General features: G+C 44.5%; 1 protein-coding gene across 1 annotated transcript in view; it reads left to right on the top strand.

Annotated features, from left to right (window-relative positions):
* Window positions 1–25,653, top strand: part of cox10 (cytochrome c oxidase assembly factor heme A:farnesyltransferase COX10) — a 68,185-nt gene extending 42,532 nt beyond the window's left edge. Inside the window, exons 5-7 of the mRNA XM_029765059.1 lie at window positions 17,796–17,866; window positions 21,655–21,887; window positions 24,310–25,653. Of these exons, the coding sequence (XP_029620919.1) occupies window positions 17,796–17,866; window positions 21,655–21,887; window positions 24,310–24,752 (747 nt within the window). The 3' untranslated portion in view covers window positions 24,753–25,653. The remainder of the gene's footprint in view (window positions 1–17,795; window positions 17,867–21,654; window positions 21,888–24,309) is intronic.
* The last annotated feature ends 479 nt before the right edge of the window (window positions 25,654–26,132 follow it).

Genomic DNA, 26,132 nt, shown 5'->3' with positions numbered 1-26,132 from the left:
AGCCGTCCGTCTGCCGTTTTATCTCTGACCCCACGGCCGCCACTAACGGCATTGCCATCAGCCGTTGAGGAAATGCTTCCTTTGAAATCAATGACAGCTGCTTCAATGAGAAATAAAGTTGATTTTGATTGCATATGACCTCGACTAGCAACAATTTAAAGAGTAGGCTACTTGCGAATAAGTGTACCAAATCTATTGTGCTTACGCATAATTGATGAATATGCTACAGTACATGAGGCAAAATAGAATAGACACACACTTCCTCTGCTCTCTCAACAACATGCTCTGTGTAGCAGGTAAATCACATTGACGCCACGCTGATGGCAAGGCAACTTGACGAGTATAGGGGAGCTGAATAAATGTTGTCCTTTGCACAGCCTCTCTCTCGTTCTCTTGCTCAATGCCAGACAGTCCTCTTGTTAACCCCCTGCTGTGTGTTCACAGTTTAATAACCACTCTGGAAGACTGTAATCTGGTAAACAGGTTATTCAGGCCCTAGTGAGAAACCACAGCATTGCTCACATAGCTCCAACACTATACTGAGTATACAAAACATTAAGTACACCTGCTCTTTCCATGACATAGACTGACAAGGTGAAAGCTATGATCCCTTATTGAGGTCTCTTGTTACATCCACTTCAATCCATGTAGATGAAGGGGAGACAAAAGACAAAGCATTTAAGTGCCTTTTGAACAGGGTATGGTAAAAGGTGCCAGGCGCACCAGTTTAAGTGTCAAGAACTGCAACGCTACTGGATTTTTATACTCAACAGTATGTATCAAGAATGGTCCACGCCCCAAAGGATATCCAGCCAACTTGACACAACTGTGGGAAGCGTTGGAGTCGACATGGGCCAGCATCCCTGTGGAATACTTTTGACACCTTGTAGAGTCCATGCCCTGATGAATTGAAGCTGTTCTGAGGGCGAAAGGGGGTGCATCTTAATATTTGGAAAGTGTTCCTAATGTTTTGTATGCTCGGTGTACACTACTGACTCTGCCTTAATAACCTCTTACATCTAGATGTTCCGCTAGCGGAACACTGTCCAATATCCAATGATAAGGCGTGGCGCGAAATAACAACTCTCAAAAATCCGAAAACTTCCATTTTTCAAACATATGACTATTTTACACCATTTTAAAGACAAGACTCTCTCCTTTATCTAACCACACTGTCCGATTTCAAAAAGGCTTTACAACGAAAGCAAAACATTAGATTATGTCAGCAGAGTACCCAGACAGAAATAATCAGACACCCATTTTTCAAGCTAGCATATGTCACAAAAACCAAAACCACATACATGCATGTTTTGTTCAATCAAGTACATATTTATATCAAAAACCAGCTTTTTACATTAGCATGTGACGTTCAGAACTAGCATTCCCACCGAACACTTCCGGTGAATTTACTAAATTACTCACGATAAACGTTCACAAAAAACATAACAATTATTTTAAGAATTATAGATACAGAACTCCTTTATGCAATCGCGGTGTCCGATTTTAAAATAGCTTTTCGGTGAAAGCACATTTTGCAATATTCTGAGTAGATAGCTCGCCATCACGGGCTAGCTAATTTGACACTCACCAAACTCAGATTTACTATAAGAAAAATTGGATTACCTTTGCTGTTCTTCATCAGAATGCACTCCCAGGACTTCTACTTCAACAACAAATGTTGGTTTGGTTCCAAATAATCCATAGTTATATCCAAATAGCGGCGTTTTGTTAGTGCGTTCAAGACACTATCCGAAGGGTGACACGCGGACGCGTATCGTGACAAAAAATTCTAAATATTCCATTACCGTACTTCAAAGCATGTCAAACGCTGTTTATCAATTTTTATGCGATTTTTCTCGTAAAAAAGCGATAATATTCCGACCGGGAGACGTCCTTTCCGTTCAAAGACTCAAAATCTAAAATGGACTCTTCACGTGCACGCGCGCACCCGTCTCATTGTTCTCAGATCGACCACTTACCAAATGCGCTACTGTTTTTCAGCCATGGACAGCAGAGTCGTCATTCAACGTTCTGGCGCCTTCTGAGAGCCTATGGGAGCCTTAGAAAGTGTCACGTTACAGCAGAGATCCTTTGTTTTGGATAGAGATGACAAAGAAGGCCAAGAAATGGTCAGACAGTGTACTTCCTGTACAGAATCTTCTCAGGTTTTGGCCTGCCATTTGAGTTCTGTTATACTCAGACACCATTCAAACAGTTTTAGAAACTTTGGAGTGTTTTCTATCCAAAGCTACTAATTATATGCATATTCTAGTTTCTGGGCAGGAGTAATAACCAGATTAAATCGGGTACGTTTTTTTATCCGGCCGTGAAAATACTGCCCCTATCCATAACAAGTTAAGCAACTTGGGATGTGTCTGAAATGGCACCCTATTCCCTGTGTAGTGCACTAGTTTTGACTAGGGCCCATAGGTGTATATATGTTAGCAAGTGTTGGCTCGTGCTAGGTATTCTAAATCATTGAGTGTCTGGGTTTGTCCAAACAGTATATCGGAGAGAGTTCACCCTACAGGTTTAGAGGGGTTTGTGGAGAGCTATCAGGTGCTGTTTTAGAGGGCTGGCGTATGCTGGAAACCCCCTCCCCCCACGGATGTTTGTACTTGGAACAGTCTCCATTTCCATTGAGCTCCAGTGTATACTACAGTACAAACAGGTGACAGCCCCAACACGTGATGACTTGGTGTTTTTGTTGAGTTTACCGTATGTACACAGTGCACCTGGGTTTCCCTCAATACAGAGATAAAAAGAGAGAGGGGTTGATATTGTACAGCTGCGTGTGTGTGTGTAATGTTAGCAGATCTCTTCTCTTTCCCCGACCTCTGTCGCACTCCTGTTGCTTTTGTGTGGCCTGGCTGGCGGGGTGTTTGTCGTGTGGGAGGTTGGTAGGGCAACCCCTCTCCCTGCGGGAGTGAGCGGTGCACAATGGGTGTGGGCCTCATAGACACAGGTATGCGGTTACTGTTTAAACACTGTAGCACCGTGGTTATGATTGACGCCTGAGGGAGGCAGCTGCTTTGAGGTGTGTGTTGTAATAGTGTCCATTCTGACAAGACTGAATGGGTAGAGTGGGGCCCACACAGTTCACATTCACAAACAGCTTCTCGCTCGTTGCCCTTGAGGGTGTATGTGTGTGGGACTGATAGCTTTGGCGTCCACATGGTTTATCTCCTAAGTGACAGGTATATTCCATCCAGCCTTTTATTAAGCCATTATATACTCCGGCCAAGCGGCGTCCTCCAGACTCACCCACTTAGACACAATGGCACTGCAAAGTCTGTGTTCATCTCGCCAGACATGAAAGTTCTAGAAGACCCGCTGTGTTTTTACCATCACTATAAATCAGTGTGAAAAAAAAGCACATCTTTTTCCTCTAAGTCGACCACAGGAAGAGGAATTGCCACACATATACTTCACAAGGCCTGTTGTCAATTGAGACTTGGTGGTGGTTGGAGGATCACGTTTTGTCTTTGATTCCCCCAGGATCTGGCAGCTGTAGTGTCTGTATGCTACCCCATTCCCCCCCTCCCCCCGGCACCCTCCACCTCTCCCGCTCTCCATGGTCTCGCCTCTGTTTTCCGCCCTCATCATCTGGTGGATAATTGTCCCTGCAGCAGTGGGGGTGTGTGTGTGTGTGTGTGTGTGTGTGTGTGTGTGTGTGTGTGTGTGTGTGTGTGTGTGTGTGTGTGTGTAATCAAAAGCAGCACAACCCCTCCATAGCTTCCGGTGCAGCTCCCCCTCTGGACCCCCTTTCAGTTTTACACCATGTCCATCAATCAAACCACGCTGAGTATCGCTGTGAGCTCTGTCTTCTTTCTGTGAAACCTCAGAGGATGTGAATACTACAGTCTAGAGACTGACTCTGTATCATATCACAATGACAGGCTAGACATTAAACTTACAGCTTTAGAGCTGTGAGCCTCTTAATAGCTGCGTCCCAAATGGAACCCTATTCCCTTTTACACTGCAATACTTTTGACACGCACTCTATGGTATCTGATCAAAATTAGTGCACTATCAAGGGAATGGTGTCATTTGGGATGCAGACTTTTTACAGAGCACTTTATGGAGTGGTCAAAAGCCATCCAAGGACCCCCCACCCCGCGCCAATCCCACCCCAACAACCAGCATACAGTATCCGTCTATGTTGACAAGTAGTATGAAGCTGTGGCTTGGAGTATTGCTTCTTCAGCATTTGTAATATATTCTCTGTGAATCTGGTGCTGTTTTTTCCCCGTTTAGAAAAATGATCCATTTGAAGTTGCTTGCATTATTTACTGTAAATTAGTGTGACGGTACCAGGTTTTGCCCACTAGATGCCGCTGTTCCTGCTACTGCAACCATACCCTTTTATTAAATTTTTCTTCGTTTATTAAATTAATCACAACATTTTCTTTGCAACTTTGGGTAGAAAACCAATAGCTTTTTCTCATTATCAAAATAAATGAATTGTGTGGTCAAGCCAGTCCTCCATGGGATCAATTCAGTTTGTCATTCTCTTAGCAACCTAATGCTTCAACCCAACTCTTTGAATAGTCCCAACAAATGGCAGCTCTCTGAGGGCTACCTACATGGTGCAATTCTCATATGAAGACTTTTCCTACAAGCCCAAAACGTTGATGGAGAAATGGGCTCGTGAATAAATGTGACAACCCTAATAAAATAATTAAATTAAAAACCATTGCATGGCAGTCAGTTTTTTCAATCAAATAATTAGAAAACATCTCTATGTAGTGTGATTTAGTGAAATGTACCATTTAAACCCAATACCATTGCAAAACACTATGCTGTGTGTGTGTGTGTGTGTGTGTGTTTTGGGACTTTTACCATTAAAGACTATAAACAGAGATGGGACCTCAACCTTTTTTTTAGTCTTGAGTCAAGTCCCAAGTTTCACAGCTCAGGTGGAGTCAAGTCACGAGTCCATCATTTTGGGTTTTGAGTTCTCAAGTCAATGGTAGTGTTTATTGCTAATTTCATTGCAATGCATCAGTGATTTTTGGACCCACAAGTTTTATAAACTGCATCCCTTTTCCCCCCACATAGTCTTTGAATGCAACGATTTTTGGGACCGACGCAAAGGTGGCACCACAGGTCCCAGATTGGTGGGGCAAATTGTTTTCCCTGGGACCCAGAGCTTTTCCTAATCTGGTAAGAGACACAATGACTGCAATTGGACAATAGAACTCACAGGGCTGAGCTTGCTTTATGCAGGCTTGCATCATATAGGCCTATGCAACTGCAATTAAAAAGTAACTATTTCTGTAATTGAGTATTGTTTGATTAATTTCAATTAATCATTTTGGATTGAAAAGGTCAAGGTAGCCTAGCCAGCCAGCCCAAGTTTGAATGTAGCCCAAACCAAATTTGATCACATTCACATTTTCTCCAAACACAAATAAATTGGCCACATAACATTACCACTTTGTTTACTCTGGCCAGAGGACAAGAGGGGACATGGCGCATTGGCCGTAGCCTATGTAGCTGTTTGCTGCGGTTATCAGTAGCCTAGTTGATCAGACTGAGAAATCGTCTCCTTTTTTCCCCATACAGTTTAGATGTAGGCTGCTGCAGCATATCTGTCAAGAGTTTTTGCTTGTGTATGTCGGGAGTGGTGTGTTATCAAGTTTGCTAAATAATACCGGAGGACCGTTTAGCGGCGCCCACTTTGCTAGATGACGTGCTTTGTGCCCGGCCTGTGCAACCTGTGATTACTGTGAATCTGATTGGTTAAGACAGAACCGAATGTGCAGAACCTGCAGCACTCTGAAATAAAGGACAGATAGGCTTACATACTGTAGTGCGCGAGATGACAAGTCTCAAGTCATACTGCTCAAGTCCAAGTTAAGTCACGAGTCATAGATGCTCAAGTTGAAGTCAAGTGGAAAGTGTTTTTTCTCTTTGCCTAGTCAAGTCTCATTCTGCAAAATGTGCAACTCGAGTCCAAGTCACGTGACTAGAGTCCACATCTCTGACCAATAGAGGCCGTGGCTGCACTCCAAACACTTAGGGCGTGTCTTATCTCCTCAGCCCTCAAATTAAGTGGACACGACTGATGACGTCTGACGAGTATACACTTGCAGGGCAAGGGGAGAGGGAGGAAGGAATGATTTTTAAATGGAACGCCCTTACCCGGAAAGTTGTCACTCGTACATTGCGCGATGATTGTTTTCAGCCGCTGTTAGCTTTTGGGTGCTTTATATGCGCTACAGTCAATTATGAGTGCATGTCTACTTATAACTAAATTATTAATATATGCCTACTGTATGATAGCTAGTAAATTAATTAGCTAACTAACATTAGCCTACCTAGCTACTTCTGAAGAAGGAAAATGTTTCAAAAGCTAATCGATCAAAAACATAATTACTTTTACGAGACGTGTTTGTGCATTAGTTGCACAATTTCAAAGTTATTTACATTTGTTACTTACACTTGTATGTTGACTCCATATTGACGTTGAGGTTTTAAATTTTGGCTGACTTATCTTAGCGGATGTACAATCATCGCGAATTGAATTATGGGGCGTTTCAGGCCCCGAAGTGAACATAACATGTACACTCGCAAACTCCATTAAAAACAAAGGCTGAGGGGCTTACGTTGCAAACTTCCCTTGCTTGGCTAATCATTTGGACAGACGACAAATATGGCTGAGGGTTTAGGGCCGAGGGCTGTCTACTTTGAGTTTGAAACGCAGCACATAACATTGAAACCATTTAGAACTGCTGTTGCCATGTGGTTTGCTTGTTCACATAGAATGGTATGACTAATTGTAAAAAAAATTTGAAGGGGATAAATCATACACAGAGGACCGTTTCTTGCACACATTAAGCCTAAGAGAATGACAAACTAAATTGCTTTCATGGAGGGCTGGATGGAATTGTGAGGATGACCATACAATCTATTTATCATGAGCAAAAGGTATTGGTTTTCTACCCAAAGTTGCAAAGAATATTATGTGATCCATTTTTAATGAACACAAGAAACTGCAATATAGTGGGCAACACATGGTACTTGCACACTAATTTATGGTAAATATTGCAAGCGACGTATTACTTCAATGGCTAATTTCTCTGAATAGGGAGAAAAGAAAACATCACCATATTCACAGGGAATACATTAAAAAGATAAACAATACTCCAAGCAGCAGCTCCATAGTACTTGTCAACATGGAGAACTGACACTATATACTGGTTGCTGGGGTGGGATTAGCGTGGGGGTCCATGGGTGGCTTTTTTGATAATTTTGGGGGATTCCTTGTGTCTTATTGTTAGTAAGAATGAAGGTCCAAATCGGATGTTAGGTACTATATTTATTGTAGATTATGAATCCTATAAATTAAAATGGCCAATTTGGGTGCAATCAATTGGCTTAATTTATCAGAAATCAAATAATTTTTGTTGAAATATATTCAGGAATGCTAATCTTATTTTTTTTTTTGTACAAAAATGAGGTGGAATGACTTGTTCATTATGATATCAGTTTTACATTTATGGCACTGGTGATGTGATTGGTTGTGAATTAGGCCAGTAGGACGGAGTCTCTCCCTCTGAGCATTCTGTTTTACAGGAAGAGACTAGGAGAACAGGAAGTGATTAAGTTGTCAGGTGGTCATGTTTTTGTGCCAATCAGATTTAAAGAGCTGATTTGATACTCCATTACTTTAAACAGATTTGAACCGCTCCGGCCCTCTTTACCTGCACCTACACAAACGCGTGTGTTCGCACACACAGTAGAATGGAATGGCATAATTGTTTAAAGCCGTGGACCCATGTTTGTAGCATATGGGACTGTGTGGTTGTAGGGAAGTAATGACAAGAGGCTGAGAGGAGAGGGCTGGTAGTGATGTGATCCAGATGAGCCAACTTAAAAGGCAGAGAGGAGGAAGGCTAATAGAGGGGGGACACTGTGAAATGACGACACACACTGTCAGCACACAGTGGGCTCACTGAGTAGCTAGAATTTGACACCCACATCAAACCAGGGCTCCGTGGAGGACTAGCACACAGTCAAACCAGTCGGCTCATTCAGAAATGAATTGAGAATACCTCATCTATTTCAATTCTAGAATTTGAATTTAAGTAGCAAGCAGGATACAGAATTGCAATTAGTTTTAATGAAAGGAAATATAGTTGCATTCACTGAAATTCAAATGCCTCTTCTAATCTATATTAGGTGTAGTCAGTTTTGGTCATGTAGTGTACAGTTGAAGTCGGAAGTTTACATACACCGTAGCCAAATAACCTGCTCCAAAAAAATAAAGGGAACACTTAAACAACACAATGTAACTCCAAGTCAATCACACTTCTGTGAAATCAAACTGTCCACTTAGGAAGCAACACTGATTGACAATAAATTTCACATGCTGTTGTGCAAATGGAATAGACAACAGGTGGAAATTATAGGCAATTAGCAAGACACCCCCAATAAAGGAGTGGTTCTGCAGGTGGTGACCACAGACCACTTCTCAGTTCCTATGCTTCCTGGCTGATGTTTTGGTCACTTTTGAATGCTGGCGGTGCTTTCACTCTAGTGGTAGCATGAGACGGAGTCTACAACCCACACAAGTGGCTCAGGTAGTGCAGCTCATCCAGGATGGCACATCAATGCGAGCTGTGGCAAGAAGGTTTGCTGTGTCTGTCAGCGTAGTGTCCTGAGCATGGAGGTGCTACCAGGAGACAGGCCAGTACATCAGGAGACGTGGAGGAGGCCGTAGGAGGGCAACAACCCAGCAGCAGGACCGCTACCTCCGCCTTTGTGCAAGGAGGAGCAGGAGGAGCACTGCCAGAGCCCTGCAAAATGACCTCCAGCAGGCCACAAATGTGCATGTGTCTGCTCAAAATGTCAGAAACAGACTCCATGAGGGTGGTATGAGGGCCCGACGTCCACAGGTGGGGGTTGTGCTTACAGCCCAACACCGTGCAGGACGTTTGGCATTTGCCAGAGAACACCAAGATTGGCAAATTCGCCACTGGCGCCCTGTGCTCTTCACAGATGAAAGCAAGTTCACACTGAGCACGTGACAGACGTGGCAGAGTCTGGAGACGCCGTGGAGAACGTTCTGCTGCCTGCAACATCCTCCAGCATGGCCGGTTTGGCGGTGGGTCAGTCATGGTGTGGGGTGGCATTTCTTTGGGGGGCCGCACAGCCCTCCATGTGCTCGCCAGAGGTAGCCTGACTGCCATTAGGTACCGAGATGAGATCCTCAGACCCCCTGTGAGACCATATGCTGGTGCGGTTGGCCCTGGGTTCCTCCTAATGCAAGACAATGCTAGACCTCATGTGGCTGGAGTGTGTCAGCAGTTCCTGCAAGAGGAAGGCATTGATGCTATGGACTGGCCCGCCCGTTCCCCAGACCTGAATCCAATTGAGCACATCTGGGACATCATGTCTCGCTCCATCCACCAACGCCACATTGCACCACAGACTGTCCAGGAGTTGGCGGAGGCTTTAGTCCAGGTCTGGGAGGAGATCCCTCAGGAGACCATCCGCCACCTCATCAGGAGCATGCCCAGACGTTGTAGGGAGGTCATACAGGCACGTGGAGGCCACACACACTACTGAGCCTCATTTTGACTTGTTTTAAGGACATTACATCAAAGTTGGATAAGCCTGTAGTGTGGTTTTCCACTTTAATTTTGAGTGTGACTCCAAATCCAGACCTCCATGGGTTGATAAATTGGATTTCCATGGATTATTTTTGGTGTTTTGTTGTCAGCACATTCAACTATGTAAAGAAAAAAGTATTTAATAAGATTATTTATTTCATTCAGATCTAGGATGTGTTGTTTAAGTGTTCCCTTTATTTTTTTGAGAAGTGTACATTTAAAATCAGTTTTTCACAATTCCTGACATTTAAACCTAGTAAAAATTCCCTGTCTTAGGTCAGTTAGGATTACAACTTTATTTTCAGAATGTGCAAATAGTAGAGATTTATTTTAGCTTTTATTTCTTTCATCACATTCCCACTGGATCAGAAGTTTACATGCACTCAATTAGTATTTGGTAGCATTGCCTTTAAATTGTTTAACTTGGGTCAAACGTTTCGGGTAGCCTTCCACAAGCTTCCCACAATAAGTTGGGTGAATTTTGGCCCATTCCTCCTGACAGAACTGATGTAACTGAGTCAGGTTTGTAGGCCTCCTCACTCGCACATGCTTTTTCAGTTCTTCCCACAAATTTTCAATAGGATTGAGGTCAGGGCTTTGTGATAGCCAGTCCAATACCTTGACGTTGTTGTCCTTAAGCCATTTTGCCACAACTTTGGAAGTATGCTTGGGGTCATTGTTCATTTGGAAGAGCTATTTGCAACCAAGCTTTAACTTCCTGACTGATGTCTTACGATGTTGCTTCAATATATCCACATAATTTTCCTTGCTCATGATGCCATCTATTTTGTGAAGTGCACCAGTCCCTCCTGCAGTAAAGCACCCCCACAACATGATGCTGCTACACTCGTGCTTCACGGTTGGGATGGTATTCTTCGACTTGCAAGCCCCTCTCTTTCTCCTCCAAACATAACGATGGTCATTATGGCCAAACAGTTCTATTTTTGTTCCATCAGACCAGAGGACATTTCTCCAAAAAGTAATATCTTTCTCCCCATGTGCAGTTGCAAACCGTAGTCTGGCTTTTTTTATGGCGGTTTTGGAGCAGTGGCTTCTTCGTTGCTGAGTGGCCTTTCAGGTTATGATGATATAGGACTTGTTTTACTGTGGATATAGATATTTTTGGCCATGTTTCCTCCAGCATCTTCACAAGGTCCTTTGCTGCTGTTCTGGGATTGATTTGCACTTTTCACACCAAAGTACGTTCATCTCTAGGAGACAGAACGCGTTTCCTTCCTGAGCGGTATGACGGCTGCGTGGTCCCATGGTGTTTATACTTGCGTACTATTGTTTGTACAGATAAACGTGGTACCTTCAGGCGTTTGGAAATTGCTCCCAAGGATGAACCAGACTTGTGGAGGTCTACCATATTTTCTTTTTTTTTTGGTCTTGGCTGATTTTCTTTTGATTTTACCATGATATCAAGGCACTGAGTTTGAAGGTAGGCCTTGAAATATATCCACAGGTACACCTCCAATTGACTAAAATTATGTCAATTAGCCTATCAGAAGCTTCTAAAGCCATGACATCATTTTCTGGAATTTTCCAAGCAGTTTAACTTCTATGGGATAGGTGGGACGTTTGCATCCCACCCTAGTCAACTGCCAGTGGAATCGCGTGGAGCGAAATACAAATACCTCAAATGCTATTACTTCAATTTCTCAAACATATGACTATTTTTCACCATTTTAAAGACAGGACTCTCGTTAATCTAACCACATTGTCCGATTTCAAAAGGGCTATACAGCGAAAGCAAAACATTAGATTATGTCAGAGTACCCAGCCAAAAATAATCACACAGCCATTTTCAAAGCAAGCATATATGTCACAAAAACCAAAACCACAGCTAAATGCAGCCTTTGATCTTCATCAGATGACACTCCTAGGACATTGTTATACAATACATGCATGTTTTGTTCAAACAAGTTCATATTTATATCAAAAACCAGCTTTTTACATTAGCATGTGATGTTCAGAACTAGCATACCCACCGAAAACCTCCGGTGAATTTACTAAATTACTCATGATAAACGTTGAAAAAATACATAATTATTTAAACTATTATAGATACAGAACTCCTTTATGCAATCGTGGTGTCAGATTTTAAATTAGCTTTTCGGCGAAAGCACATTTTTGCAATATTCTGAGTACATAGCTCGGCAATCACGGCTAGCTATTTTGACACCCACCAAGTTTGGGGCTCATTAAACTCAGAATTACTATTAGAAGAATTTGATTACCTTTGCTGTTCTTCATCAGAATGCACTCCCAGGACTTCTACTTCAACAACAAATGTTGTTTTGGTTCCAAATAATTCATAGTTATATTCAAATAGCTCCGTTTTGTTTGTGCATTCAGGTCACTATCCGAAGGGTGACGCGCGAGCGCATTTCGTGACAAAACATTTCAAAATATTCCATTACCGTACTTAGCATGTCAAACGCTGTTTAAAATCAATTGTTATGCTATTTTTCTCGTAAAATAGCGATAATATTCCAACCGGGCAATGTTGTATTCATTCAAAGGCTGAAAGAAAAAAATGGAGTAGTCTCGTGACTGCGCATCTGTCTCACTGTCCGCAGGCTGACCACTTACGAATTCTGCTGCTGTTCTTTGCCCAGAGAGTCAGCAGACACCCCATTCCACTTTCTGGCGGCTTTAGAGAGCCAATGGAAGCCTTAGAAAATGTCACGTTACAGCACAGATGCTGTATTTTTGATAGAGATGCAACAGAAGGACAACAAATTGTCAGACAGGGCACTTCCTGTATGGAATCTTCTCAGGTTTTGGCCTGCCATATGAGTTCTGTTATACACAGACACCATTCAAACAGTTTTAGAAACTTTAGAGTGTTTTCTATCCATATCTACTAATTATATGCATATTCTCGTTTCTGGGCAAGAGTAGTAACCAGTTTAAATCGGGTACGTTTTTTTATCCTGCCGTGCAAATACTGCCCCCTAGCCCCAACAGGTTAAAGGCACAGTCAACATAGTGTATGTAAACTTCTGACCCACTGTAATTGTGATTATGTGAAATAATCTCTGTAAAAAATTGCCGGATAAATTACTTGTCTACTTGCACAAAGTAGATGTCCTAACCGACTTGCCAAAACTATAATTTGTTAACAAGAAATTTGTGGAGTGTTTGAAAATCGAGTTTTAATGACTCCAACCTTAGTGTATGTAAACTTCTGACTTCAACTGTATATTTGTATGTGGACACCTGCTCGTCGAACGTCTAATTCCAAAATCAGTTCCCCCCCCCCCATTTGCTGTTATTACAGCCTACATTCTTCTGGCAAGGCTTTCCACTAGATGTTGGAACATTGCTGCTGGGACTTGCTTCCATTCAGCCACGAGCATTAGTGAGGTTGGGCACTGATGATGGGGGGAGATGAGGCCGGGCTCGCAGTCGGCGTTCCAATTCATCCCTAAGGGGTATGATGGGGTTGAGGTCAGGGCTCTGTGCAGGCCAGTCAAGTTCTTCCACACCGATCTCGACAAACCATTTCTGTATGGACGTCGCTTTGTGCACGGGTGCATTGTCATGCTGAAACAGGAAAGGGCATTCCCCAAACCTGTTATCACAAAGTTGGAAGCACAGAATCATCTTGAATGTCATTGTATGCTGTAGCGTTAAGATTTCTCTTCACTGGAACTAAGGGGTCTAGTCCTAGCCATGGAAAAACAGCCCCAGACCATTATTCCTCCTCCACCAAACGTTACAGTTGGCACTGCATTGGGGCAGGTAGCGTTCTCTTGCTATGCGCCAAACCCAGATTCGTCCATCAGACTGCCAGATGGTGAAGCATGATTCATCATTCCAGACAACACCTTTCCACTGTTCCAGAGTCCAATGGAGGCGAGCTTTACACCACTCCAGCTGAAGCTTGGCATTGCGTATGATGATCTTAGGCTTATGTGCAGCTGCTCAGCCATGGAAACCCTTTTCATGAAGCTCCCGACTGACTGTTCTTGAGCTGACGTTGCTTCCAGAGGCAGTTTGGGACACTGTAGTGAGTGTTGCAACCGGGGACAGATGATTTTTACACCATACACGCTTCAGCACTCTGTTCCCGTTTTGTCAGCTTGTGTGGCCTACCAGTTCGCGGCTGAACGGTTGTTGCTCCTAGACGTTTCCACTTCACAGTAACAGCACTTACAGTTGACCGGGGCAGCTCTAGCAGGGTAGAAATTTGACAAACTGACTAGATGGAAAGGTGGCATCCTATGATGGTGCCATGTTGAAAGTCACTGACCTCTTCAGTAAGGCCAGTCTACTGCCAATGTTTGTCTATGGAGATTGCATGGCTGTGTGCTCGATTTTATACACCTGTTTGCAACGTGTTTGAAATATATATTTTAATATTTACTGTATCTTGTACATAATACATCAAACATGTCGCTATATATGAACTCTATATATGAACTCTATATATGAACTCTATATATATAAAAAAGAAACATCCTCTCACTGTCAACTGTTTGTTTTCAGAAAACTTAACGTGTAAATATTTGTATGAACATAATATTCAATAACTGAGACATGCACTGAACAAGTTCAGTTTGTCTAATGTGACTAACAGAAATGGAATGACGTGTCCCTGAACAAAGGGGGGGGGGGGTCAAAATCAAAAGTAACATTAAGTTTCTGGTGTGACCACCAGCTGCATTAAGTACTGCAGTGCATCTCCTCCTCATGGACTGCACCAGATTTGCCAGTTCTTGCTGTGAGATGTTACCCCACTCTTCCACCAAGGCAACTGCAAGTTCCCAGACATTTCTGTGGGGGAATGGCCCTAGCCCTCACCCTCCGATCCAACAGGTCCCAGACGTGCTCAATGGGATTGAGATCCGGGCTCTTCGCTGGCCATGGCAGAACACTGACATTCCTGTCTTGCAGGAAATCACGCACAGAACTAGCAGTATGGCTGGTGGCATTGTCATGCTGGAGGGTCATGTCAGGATGAGCCTGCAGGAAGGGTACCACATGAGGGAGGAGGATGTCTTCCCTGTAACGCACAGCGTTGAGATTGCCTGCAATGACAACAAGCTCAGTCCGATGATGCTGTGATACACCGCCCCAGACCACAAAACCTTGACTCATCAGTGAAGAGCACTTTTTGCCAGTCCGACTGGTCCAGCCTTGTCCCGTGTGGCTCAGTTGGTAGAGCATGGTGTTTGCAACGCCAGGGTTGTGGGTTCGATTCCCACGGGGGACCAATACGGAAAGAAATGTATGAAATGTATGCATTCACTACTGTAAGTCGCTCTGGATAAGAGCGTCTGCTAAATTACTAAAATGTAATGTAAAAAAATGAATGCAAGCGCATGGCCTGAAGGATAGATCTGCGCCAACTGTTTTTGATTATTTCATATTTCGGAAAAGTAACAAAATAAGCCCCACTAGCTAACATATTTGGCCTAGACAGTAACAGTTTTCATTTTGGCGCCTGTCCAGTTTTGGCACATAAGTAGCACAGATTGCTAACTAGCTAAGCTAACTACCTTGCCGGCTAGCTAGCCAGTTAGTGTTAACTAGGTGAGAATGTGATGAGGACAGGGCTGCTTGCTTGGTGATGTGTACTTTTGATTATTTACTTATTCTAATATGTTGGCTGTGGCAAGATACTCACCGTCAAATCACCATGCCTACGCTCTCTCACATTGTGACCTAGGGCTGAATGATGTTCAATGAACAGCTCGTAGAGCGCCCTCTTCAGGCTACCATTGAAAATGTCAAATTTGCCGTAATTTGTTTATTCTATGTATATAATATTGGCGCTTTATCTGGAATAAAGGGCGATACAACTGTGTCTGTGAAAGGATCAACTGATTTTTATCGGTCGGGCTCTAAAAGTGATTTATTCTTTGGTAACTGGAAGTCATAGAAACTCATGTTCTATGACTGAGTGGAATTTCTTTGAATTGCACTGAATTAAATTCTACTTCCTGTCACTCAAACACAAATTACAATTCTACATCCTGTGGGGTGTGGCCAATTTTGAATTTGAATGAGTTGAATGGGAGTGAATAAAAAAACAAAAAATCTGAATTGAGCCCAACCCTGCTCCAAACACTAGGGCTGTATTCTGTGATACACTCCTCTTCTGCACTCCTGATATTTTTGAACACAGGCCTGTAGGGAAGGGGGAGCAAAGCAGAGGTACAGTTATGTGGGTGTCAGAGTTTTATGTGCAGGTCAGAATGATGTCGTTATTGGAAACTGAAATGATTGTGATTTTATGTGACCAACGAGCAGTCCTGCATGTGAGCTTTTGGTCTGCCTGAGGGACAGTTCTGCTCTCGCCCTGGTTGCCGCTCCAACTGCAGTACAGAGCTCTCTTCTCCCACTCTCTCGCGGCCCCTGACCCCCTGACGCGTTTCCTGACCCAGGAAATAGAATTAGCACCTCTGCCTGTGTCCTGGGTCCCATAGCCACAGCTGTTCCCAACCCAGGCCAGCCCGTCATCAGCCCCAGCACAGCAGACTTCAGCTCGAGGGAAGGGGAAGACTGACTTTATATGGAGCTTAGCTTATCCCACCACTAACTTTATCTCTTTGGGTGGCTGTGGGCTTATGTTACACAACCTGCCACTGAAACAAAATTAAATGCATCAATTATCAACCCCACTCTCTGTATGGAGCCTAGGCCTGACCAGTTGCCCACCTGTTTCAAGCGTATATCGTAGTCCACAGACACTGAGACGTGATAGTCCAGCGTCCCATTGTGACATAGCTACGCGGCTCTGAGAACACCATCCGCGGGGGCTGAGGACACGAAGTCTGTCCGTGCACCTCGCCACAATTCCCTACCGACGCGGGTCCGGTACCCATCTTCTGTTTATTTGAATGTGTTGAGGGCCTCGTTAGACCTACCTGCTAGACTGGTCAGGAAGTAGTCAGGAACGTTTTAGTCATCTCTGTAGTACTAGTGATTCTTTTGAGGAACAATTCAGTGTGCCTTCCCCTTTATAACGCATTTCATAGGCAGACACAGAACACGGGTGAATCCTGCAACCTCTCGTCTATCCAAAAAGGTTTTCCTTTCCTGAGAAAGCAGCATATCAGGTCAAGATGATCCATTCCTTTAGGTCTCCAGAGGGGACACACCAACAGGCCAAGCTGACAGACTTCCCTGTCACAGTTAATGCAAAGAAGTCGTCCCCCCCCCCGCTGTGCAACTAAAGTGGTATGACCCAACTCTCCGAAGGCCTCTAGCGAAATATAAATGTACTCTATATGAAACGTATTACCCACCACGGGGGTTTTTAAATATAGAGGCTTTCCTATGTCAAAAGGACCGTAAATTAAGGAAGGGGGGCGATGGAGAAGAGAAGTGTATTATCTGTTTATTTATTTTATTCCAGCCATATTTCAGGAGTAATGGATCTTAATATTCTCTGGTTGTCTGGACTCTGGTCTGAGTGCTCTGTCTGTTTTCATCATTAGGGTGCTGGCTCAGATTTATGTACACACACACGTAGGCCTACACACATGTACACACGTACACATACTAGCTGGTTCCTGCATTTAAGCGCCCCATGTGTTTGCGTTTTAGTCACACATAGCTGATCTCTTGGGGCCACTTTGAAGCAGGCTCTCCCAGAGTAGATCATAAAACAGAAAAATACGTTGTTTTTCACATAATCCTCCCCCTATGTACCCTAGACCCCTCCAACCTCCTCCTAACCACATCCCACCTCAGTCCCCATTCTGTGATGTGAAGGGCCGCTGTTCTGCTCAGAGATTTGTCTTGAGCTGCTTCCCTCACTTTCTTTCACTGCAGATGTCTGACGAAGGCCTGCATTGCTGTGTATTTTCCCCTGTATGTTTTCCAACTTTTAGCCTAATTTTGGTCATGAAAAATATCAGAAAAGCTTTTCCCTAAAAGTTTTGTCGCAAAGCCTCTCATGCTCCCATAGAAGATGCTATTGGTTAAGACCCCAACTATGCCAGAGATGGTGTTATGAAAGTGCCACTGATCAGGGGTATGTGGTGATGGGTGACATAGCCAGGCAGTTTAGGCAATGGTGGGTTGACAGGATGAATGGTTACAAAGAAGAACTTGAAAGGCCTCTGAATATGAGCTGTATGTCCTTCCTACCTTCCTTCCTTCCTTCCTTCCTTGACTCCTCCATTAAACCATACTCTGTTCTTTCTCTCTCCACAGTACTTTGAGGTGCCCTTTGACTCCAACATGAACCGCACAAAGAACCGTCCCCTGGTCAGGGGACAGATAAGGTAAACTAACAATTGTTTTCTCTACCCCAAATGGCACCCTATTCCCTATATAGTGTCCTTCTTTTGGCCAGAGTTCAATGGGCCAGTGTCAAAAGGTAGTGCACTACATATGGAATAGGGTGCTATTTGGGACATCGCCTCTGTTTTTGTGTGTCTAGTTCTGTTTCTGTCTCACAACAATTTTGCATAAAATATATTTTTCATAATCATTCAACCTTTATTTCACACGGATAAAATCCCTTGACTTGAAAACCTTCTCTTTTGAGTGAGACCTTGATGCCATCACCAAATACATTGCCACTTCCCTTATCATGCTGTCTCCATATTGAGTAGGCCATCTGATCTAGTGAAGTGTATTACTAGTGGAGAAACTGGATCCTGCCACTTGGCGTAATAACAGCTCTGTGTTATTGCATGTCTCGTGATAACGGGGGAGGTAGGGAGCATCGTGGGTACACCTTCAATTAAACAATAGTGCTGCAGAGCACAGCAACACCACCCATATCACAGATCCATTTACACTCTTTTCCCAATTAGTTATGGTGCCAAGCCTGGGACAGGCTACAGGCTGTCTATACAGAGTAGCAGAGTACAGCCAGGAGCCAGGAAGGTTGCTGCCAATATCAGATCAGAAATAGTATGCCTGCAGCACCAACCAGTCCTCCCCTTCCACACCTGCCAGGTGTAACCTGATACTATTTATTGTCAGGCTGGGAGGGTGGTGTAGGCTACCTGTACCTGCTCTCTCTCCTCTCTTGCTCTAGCCAGCAAAATAAATACAACTATTTTTTCTTTGTTGGACATAAGACTGTAAAAACACCAGCAAATCAGCTCCAGTTGATTTTAATTTTGGAAATCTGTTTTGAAATATTCCCACTCATAATAGAGATGTGATCGTATACAAATCGAAGCAAGGTTTAAAATTACTATGTTTTAGTCAAATATATATGTTTGGGTCAATGTGCAGTCTAAAATTATTTCTATGTTCTGGCCCCCTGACCATTCACTCAAGGAAAAAAGGGGGGGCTGAATCTAGTTGATGATCCCTGGAACTCCAGGGTAAATGAGAAGACTCCTACCATAACAACTGTGAGATGCTGAAGCGCTGGTGTTGAACCCTGACCTGGCCTCATGTTCACAGTGGAATCCTCACGGGATGTGTTGTTTAAAGGGACACTCCTCTTGTTGAGTTGGAGATTTAGGATGTAAACTGTTCTCCAAACAGGCCCAGGGTGCTGCCACTGCCTGGCTTTGTCCGTACATCCTTGTGTTGACGTGACTGAGGACTGTGTGTGACACACACACAACCTGTGGCCCGATGTGGACCAGCTGGATGGCTACAGCAGCATTCCAAATGGCACCCCATTTCCTACGTAGGGAATATGACCATAGCCTTCGTAGTGCACTATATAGGGAATGAGGTGCCATTTGTGACGCAGACGACGCTTACAGTCCCTGTCAAGAAAGCCCTCAGCGTCTGTCTCTGTCTGTCTCTGTCTGTCTCTGTCTGTCTCTGTCTGTCTCTGTCTGTCTGTCTGTCTGTCTGTCTGTCTGTCTGTCTGTCTGTCTGTCTGTCTGTCTGTCTGTCTGTCTGTCTGTCTGGTGATTTTTAGTCTAGCTTAATCTGGGTCTTCTAGAAGACCGTCCCTAGACAGCTAGATGTATAGCAGAGCATACTGGTGGATGTCTTTTTGATAATCTGTTTGGACAACTTTGCAGAGCTCTCCCTCTAACTTCTTGTTGAAATCTCAATGAGATGAACTCATTCTCTATTGTGGTGTGAGGTTGAAGACATTGAGGTTGCAGCATGTGGCGATTTTGGACCTTAACCAATTCGGTAAGATGGATGAGAGCGAGAGAGAGGACTCGGCTCACCACCGTGTCCTCTAGCGCCTCACGCTTGTGTGGATCTTATTTCAATTCAACACTGAGCCATTCATTCGTGTAGCCCTCTTCATTGATCTAATTGGAGAAGCCATGACACTCTCTTCCAGACCCTTCTTGCCTGCCTGCCACCAACCACCCTCTCATCACGCTGAAGACACCCCTTCAACCCCCCAACTTATGCTCTTGCCTAAGTCCTCATTCTCTCTTCATTCTCTCACTCGAGCTTGAAGAACTTTTAGAGCACGTATCAAACTCATTCCACGGAGGGCCGAGTGTCTGTGGGTTTTCACTCCTCCCTTGTACTTGATTCATGAATTAAGGTCACTGATTAGTAAAGAACTCCCCTCACCTGGTTGTTTTAGGTCATAGTTGAAAGGAAAACCAAAACCCTCCTAGACTAAGCCCTCCATGAAATGAGTTTAGTACCCCTGTTTTAGACCTGGGTGAAGAACTTGTAAGCCTGGGTGAAGAACTTGTGAGCCTGGGTGAAGAACTTGTGAGCCTGGGTGAAGAACTTGTGAGCCTGGGTGAAGAACTTGTGAGCCTGGGTGAAGAACTTGTGAACCTGGGTGAAGAACTTGTGAGCCTGGGTGAAGAACTTGTGAGCCTGGGTGAAGAACTTGTGAGCCTGGGTGAAGAACTTGTGAGCCTGGGTGAAGAATCTGGGTGAAGAACTTGTGAGCCTGGGTGAAGAATCTGGGTGAAGAACTTGTAAACCTGGGTGAAGAATCTGGGTGAAGAACTTGTAAACCTGGGTGAAGAATCTGGGTGAAGAACTTGTAAACCTGGGTGAAGAACTTGTGAACCTGGGTGAAGAACCTGGGTGAAGAACTTGTAAACCTGGGTGAAGAACCTGGGTGAAGAACTTGTAAACCTGGGTGAAGAACCTGGGTGAAGAACTTTTTTTGAACTGGGTGAAACACTTGTCTTAGCCCTCAGTTGTGGAAAGTAAATTCCCTCTTATAGCCAGCCAGCCAGCTACATGGGCTTAGTGCTGACTTTACCCCCCCCCCCCCACCCCGGCTGACAGCGTTATGACTGGGACAGTGTCGAACTGTAAACTAAGGCCAGATAACCCCCCCCCCCAGTCCTCACTTCGATCCCCACAGAGATTACCCAAACTCAGCGCGCACACACACACTAACACACACACCACTGCCACATAAAACAGACATAACACACTAATCACATTAATACCCTATCTCCCAAAATAAAAGCCCATTTTCGCTTCAGAAGGCCTGCTGCGTTTGTTCAAGATTTTAATCTCCAAATCTCCTCCCTCTAATTTACAGCGTATTTACTTGAACCAGCCCTGGAGTCAGTCGCTAGCTAGCTGCTTTCAATAAAAGACAGCGGGAGGAGGAGGTCTTCACCCGGTTAAAAGCGGGAGCCTCTGTGGTTAGGGCTGAGGATGGTTTGATCTCTGGGTGTGCGTAATGCGTACAGCCTCGTAGCCACACGCTCATTGTCTTGCAGGGCCACTTTTATCCCTGACAAACGCTGATCACAAGAGCTCTCCTCTAAGCCCATGTTTTCAGACTGAGTGCCGGAACGTCACTAACTGTCTCCGAGTGTGTGGCCCGGCCGTGTGGCACTCGCTGTCTTTACATGGGGCTATTGTCATCTTCTCCTATAATCTCCACAAGTTCACATCTCAATCAGAGCATGAGAGCAATTGTTGTTCTCTTCTGTCTTTCTGTGTCTTTAAGCCAGGTGTTCAGTATTCTGTGTCTTTAAGCCAGGTGTTCAGTATTTTGAAGGAAGCTTAGCTCTCTATTGTATGCTGAATTTGTTGTTGGTGAAATAGTGTTGTATTAAGAGATTTCTTTATCTCCCTCCTGATCTCTCCCTCCTTATCCTCTCTCCCTCTCCTTCCCTCCCCTTCTTCCTCTGTCGCTCAGTCCTCTCCACGCGGTGGGCTTTGCCCTAGCCTGTGGTGTCCCTGGTATCACTGTGTTGACCCTGGCTGTGAACCCTCTAACAGGGGCCTTGGGGGCCCTCAACATCTTCCTCTACACCTGCTGTTACACACCCCTGAAGAGGCTCAGCATCATCAACACCTGGGTGGGGGCGGTGGTGGGGGCCATTCCCCCCATCATGGGCTGGACGGCCGCTACAGGTGCTCTGGACCCAGGTACTGAACTGGAGGACACACACTCACTGTACGCCTCTGTCTGCTGGGTCCTAGTGTCCTCTCCCACACACAGTCATGATACTTGGTCCTATGGGTCTACACACACACACACACACACACACACACACACACACACACACACACACACACACACACACACACACACAGCAATGATACACCCCATCTTATGTTTCACGATGAAGCAGCCGGTGTATGACGAGCTGTTCAAACTGAATATGTTGGTAAATGGGGGATTGAGGAGAGAAAAGGATACACCCATACTTGTTCTTCCAACATTGGGTCAAAGAGCAGCTGTAGTGTGTTCAAGTTCATATGTCCATATTAGACTGTGTAGACTCATGATAATACATTGGTGTTCGTTTCTACAGTTACGTATGTTAAAAACTCTGATAAAGTGGTTCAAATCTGACACTTCAGATGCGATTTTATTATTTTCCAAACTAGATATCCAGCTAGTGGGAAATGCACGGTTTATCACAGCCTAAATGAACATACTGTGTGGTCACTCCCAGGAGAGTTAGGAGCTAGGCTGCAGTGTAGACTAGAGGACATTTCTGCATGTTGTATAGCCATGTCTCCACAGAACTGCAGCTATTCTATAGGTTCAATTCTATTTCTACAGTTTGTCTTGTCATTCCAACACAATTAGTCTCTGCTTGACTCCGTGAGGCCTCTTTCACAACTGACATTCAACACAACAGAGTTTGTATGTATTTCACTGGGTTGACGAGGACCTCTGTGACCAGGCCTGACCCCCCCCCCCCCCCCCCCCCCCATTACGACCAGCCTTTTATTTACATACTCCACAACCCAGAGTCCCACGTTGCTAACACAATACTGTGTGTTTATGTTCAGCTAGCTGTGTGTGTGTGTGTGTGTGTGTGTGTGTGTGCACTTCTCTAGTGGATGAGGAAGGCAGAGCAGAGGGGGGTCTCCTCTCTCCTCTCCAGATTGTTTGGCAGACATGTTAAGTGTTCTGTTATGGCAACTGTGAACTGTGTTGCAGCTTGTCACAGGGGTCTCTCCGTAGGGTACACACACAAGTTTACACTCACCAAGCCAAGATCTTGGGACTTGCTCTCAACAAAATGTTAATCATGAATCTATGGGGCTTTTCACGTGGGAGTGAATGTGTTTTATTCCCATTGAACTTCCGCTGGGGGTTTTCTCTTCCCTTGGTGGCCCTCTTGATTCAATGACTGCTCTCATGCTATACAATGACATTCATGCCCTTTATGTAAGAAGGACCCCCTCAGTTTCAGCTAGAAGTATGACTTGGATATTGGCATTTTAACCAGGTGAATTGGGGGTCATTTAAACGTTAAAGTAATAAAATAATAGAACAGAAGTAAGTCTAAAGTGACAATTGTTACCATGATCTGTCCTGTTAGTTGCTACTACAGGCTGCACTATAGTCCTGTTTGAGATCACTGTGTTTGGTGAGACCGGAGAGGTTTGCAGTAGAGATGCCTTAAGGCCCTGTTTTCCTAGGGGATTTAGGCTTCTTTTGTGTTTACAAAATGCAAGAACAGCGGAGTGAAACAAAAGGAAACCCTGTATGTTACGCTCGGGTGCCTCTGCAGCGCTGCCGAGTGAGTCTTTGTGCCTCGGCGGCCGGGGCGGTTCTCCTGTTTCTCTCTCTGCTGCTACTTGCTCTCTGGTGGAGCGTTTACAACGCCACACCGTACACGTGGCCCCGGGCTGTTTGTTGCCCACACACACACACACACACACACACACACAATGTGCAAGGCGAGCTGATGAATGGGTCTCTTTCTCTCTGTTTAACCACAGGTCTGAGAGGAACAGAACAGACAGAATGACTGGGGGATTCCTCCTCTCTGACTAGTGTCTACAACATCCATGTTCTCGTATTCAGTTACCCATTCACTCTCTCACCTCTCCTGTATCGTGTACAGAGGCTGTGTCATAGAGGTCAGGGCAGTGAAATGTCCAGAAAGGATAAGTTGATTGAAAAAAAGACGTAGATTCAGTCAAAAAGGAAATCAGTCCCTCCAGGATTCTGCGTTGGCAAAAAAACTAATGTGCAAAATCAACATTTTCCTGCATATTATGCACCGCGCTATTTTACTTCAAATCATCCCAATTTTATCGCATACAACTGACCCATCACCGCAGCACTGAAAGAGGGGGGTAGTATGGTTCAATCAAGCCACATGTCAACAAACGTTTTCCCTCAGTGCATTTTTGTGACAAATTGGACAGAATCATTGCATATTGCTGTCCAAAATGTCAGAACTGCTGCAGCGAAATCAAGCATTTTTGCCAACAAATCACCATAAATCCCTGCGAGAGGGACTGGGAAATGCAACACCAAGAGATTTGTGAATTCTCTATCTAGTCATTGTCAATATCTTCTCTTCTCCCTCCCCCTCTCTAGGTGCTCTGTTGCTGGGTGGCTTCCTGTACTGCTGGCAGTTCCCCCACTTCAACGCTTTGAGCTGGAACCTGCGTGAGGACTACTCCCGGGGAGGCTACCGTATGATGTCCGTCACCCACCCGGGCATGTGTAAGAGGGTGGCCCTGCGCCACAGCCTGGGTCTGATCGGTCTCTCGGCCCTGGGCCCTGTGCTGGACGTCACCACTTGGACCTTTCCTCTAGTCTCCCTGCCCATCAACCTCTACATCAGTTATCTGGCCTTCCGCTTCTACCAGAAGGGAGACCGCAGCTCCGCCCGCAAGCTCTTCTTCTGCAGTCTGTGGCACCTGCCTATGTTGTTGCTGCTGGCGCTCACCTGTAAGAAGTCCCGGACCGACAAAGAGGGCGTGGCGAAGACCTCGAGCCTAGCCCCAGCACCCCTGCCCCTCGCCATGCAGAACTAGGATAGCCCGTTAGACCCCACCACCTCATCCAACCTCCAACACACTGGCCATTACTTCTCCACCCACCCTTCGTACAAATGGAGGTATTACCTTCCGATGTCTTCTTCCCTCTGCCGCTGTATCCTGAGAGAGGGGAGTACTAGGGACACACTCCATTTGATCTGTGTGTGTGTGTGTGTGTATGTCTGAGGACTTGTGGTGCTCACCGACTGCGCTCTCCATGCCCTCAAGACAAGGGGGCAGGGTGGAAGCAACATGGCTGAAATGGTTGATCAACGAAAACCACACATTGTGAATTCCTGAAATAACTTCAGGGTGTAATGAATCATTTCAGTGTGTGTGTATATATGTATTTATAAAGGAAGGCTGCCCTCTAGTCCCTGTCCATGTTGTATATGACTGTTGTTAATAAGAACGTTGTACAGTGTAACTTGCTCCTATGGATTCGCAATTGGGCCCCAATCTTGAAAGAAACCCGTGCATTGTATCAACACAAGATGACGTCAAGAAAGAATCGAGAGTCAACTGTGATGGCCATGAAGACTTGTAAGATAAATGAGAGACAACAGTACATTGAGTTACGTAAATATTTGCTCATCAATTTAAATAATTGATTAAGGAAATACGTTTTAAAGCAACCTAGACACTGCACTGAAATGCAATGATAGGTTATTACTTGCCTATATGTTACTTGACTGTAACGATTGCCTATGCCTCTTGGTTTTAGCTGTTCAGCAATCTCAGTGGAGTGTATTCTTCTGTCTGCAACACACTGCTTTAACTCGACACGGTTCACCTGCACCAAAACAAAAGAGAATAGTTGACTTGTTAAACCATTTTTGTAAGACACAAAAATCATTACAAATGTTCTCTTACAATAAACGTCTTATGATTTAACCAATTTATTTGATTTACTTTTGAGTCAGTTGATTGTCTAATTATTTCATTATACTGTGTCAAGTGTGTTTCCCATTCAAGCATAGAAATCATTGTTATCCATATTAAAGCAAATTTCGAGGGGGCTTCATTAGTGAAACCAAGTCCTTCCCACAGGGGGCGTCATTCCTGTCAGTGCGGATGATGTCACCGTGCTATCTGACATAAAAGGGATGAGTCTTACACATTTGTGTAGATATTCATCACCCACACATACACCACCACTACATGCCAGCTAGATAATTGTGTTGGCATGGGCATAAACTTTGATAATGTCAAGATTCAGGTTAATCGTAGCCTCAGTGGACACACATGTCCTGTTAGTCACATGAATATCAATATCACCAACACCTATTTAGCAAAAATCAACCCACTGCTGCACCTGTCACTTAGTCCAACACATGCTCCCCTTCCACTCTTTACTCTTAGCTTGTTTACATTAAA

Source organism: Salmo trutta, chromosome 10 (assembly GCF_901001165.1).
Source record: "Salmo trutta chromosome 10, fSalTru1.1, whole genome shotgun sequence".
Lineage (NCBI taxonomy): Eukaryota > Metazoa > Chordata > Actinopteri > Salmoniformes > Salmonidae > Salmo > Salmo trutta.
Note: the sequence above shows the minus strand (reverse complement) of the source record. Positions and strands in the feature narration are given on the sequence as shown.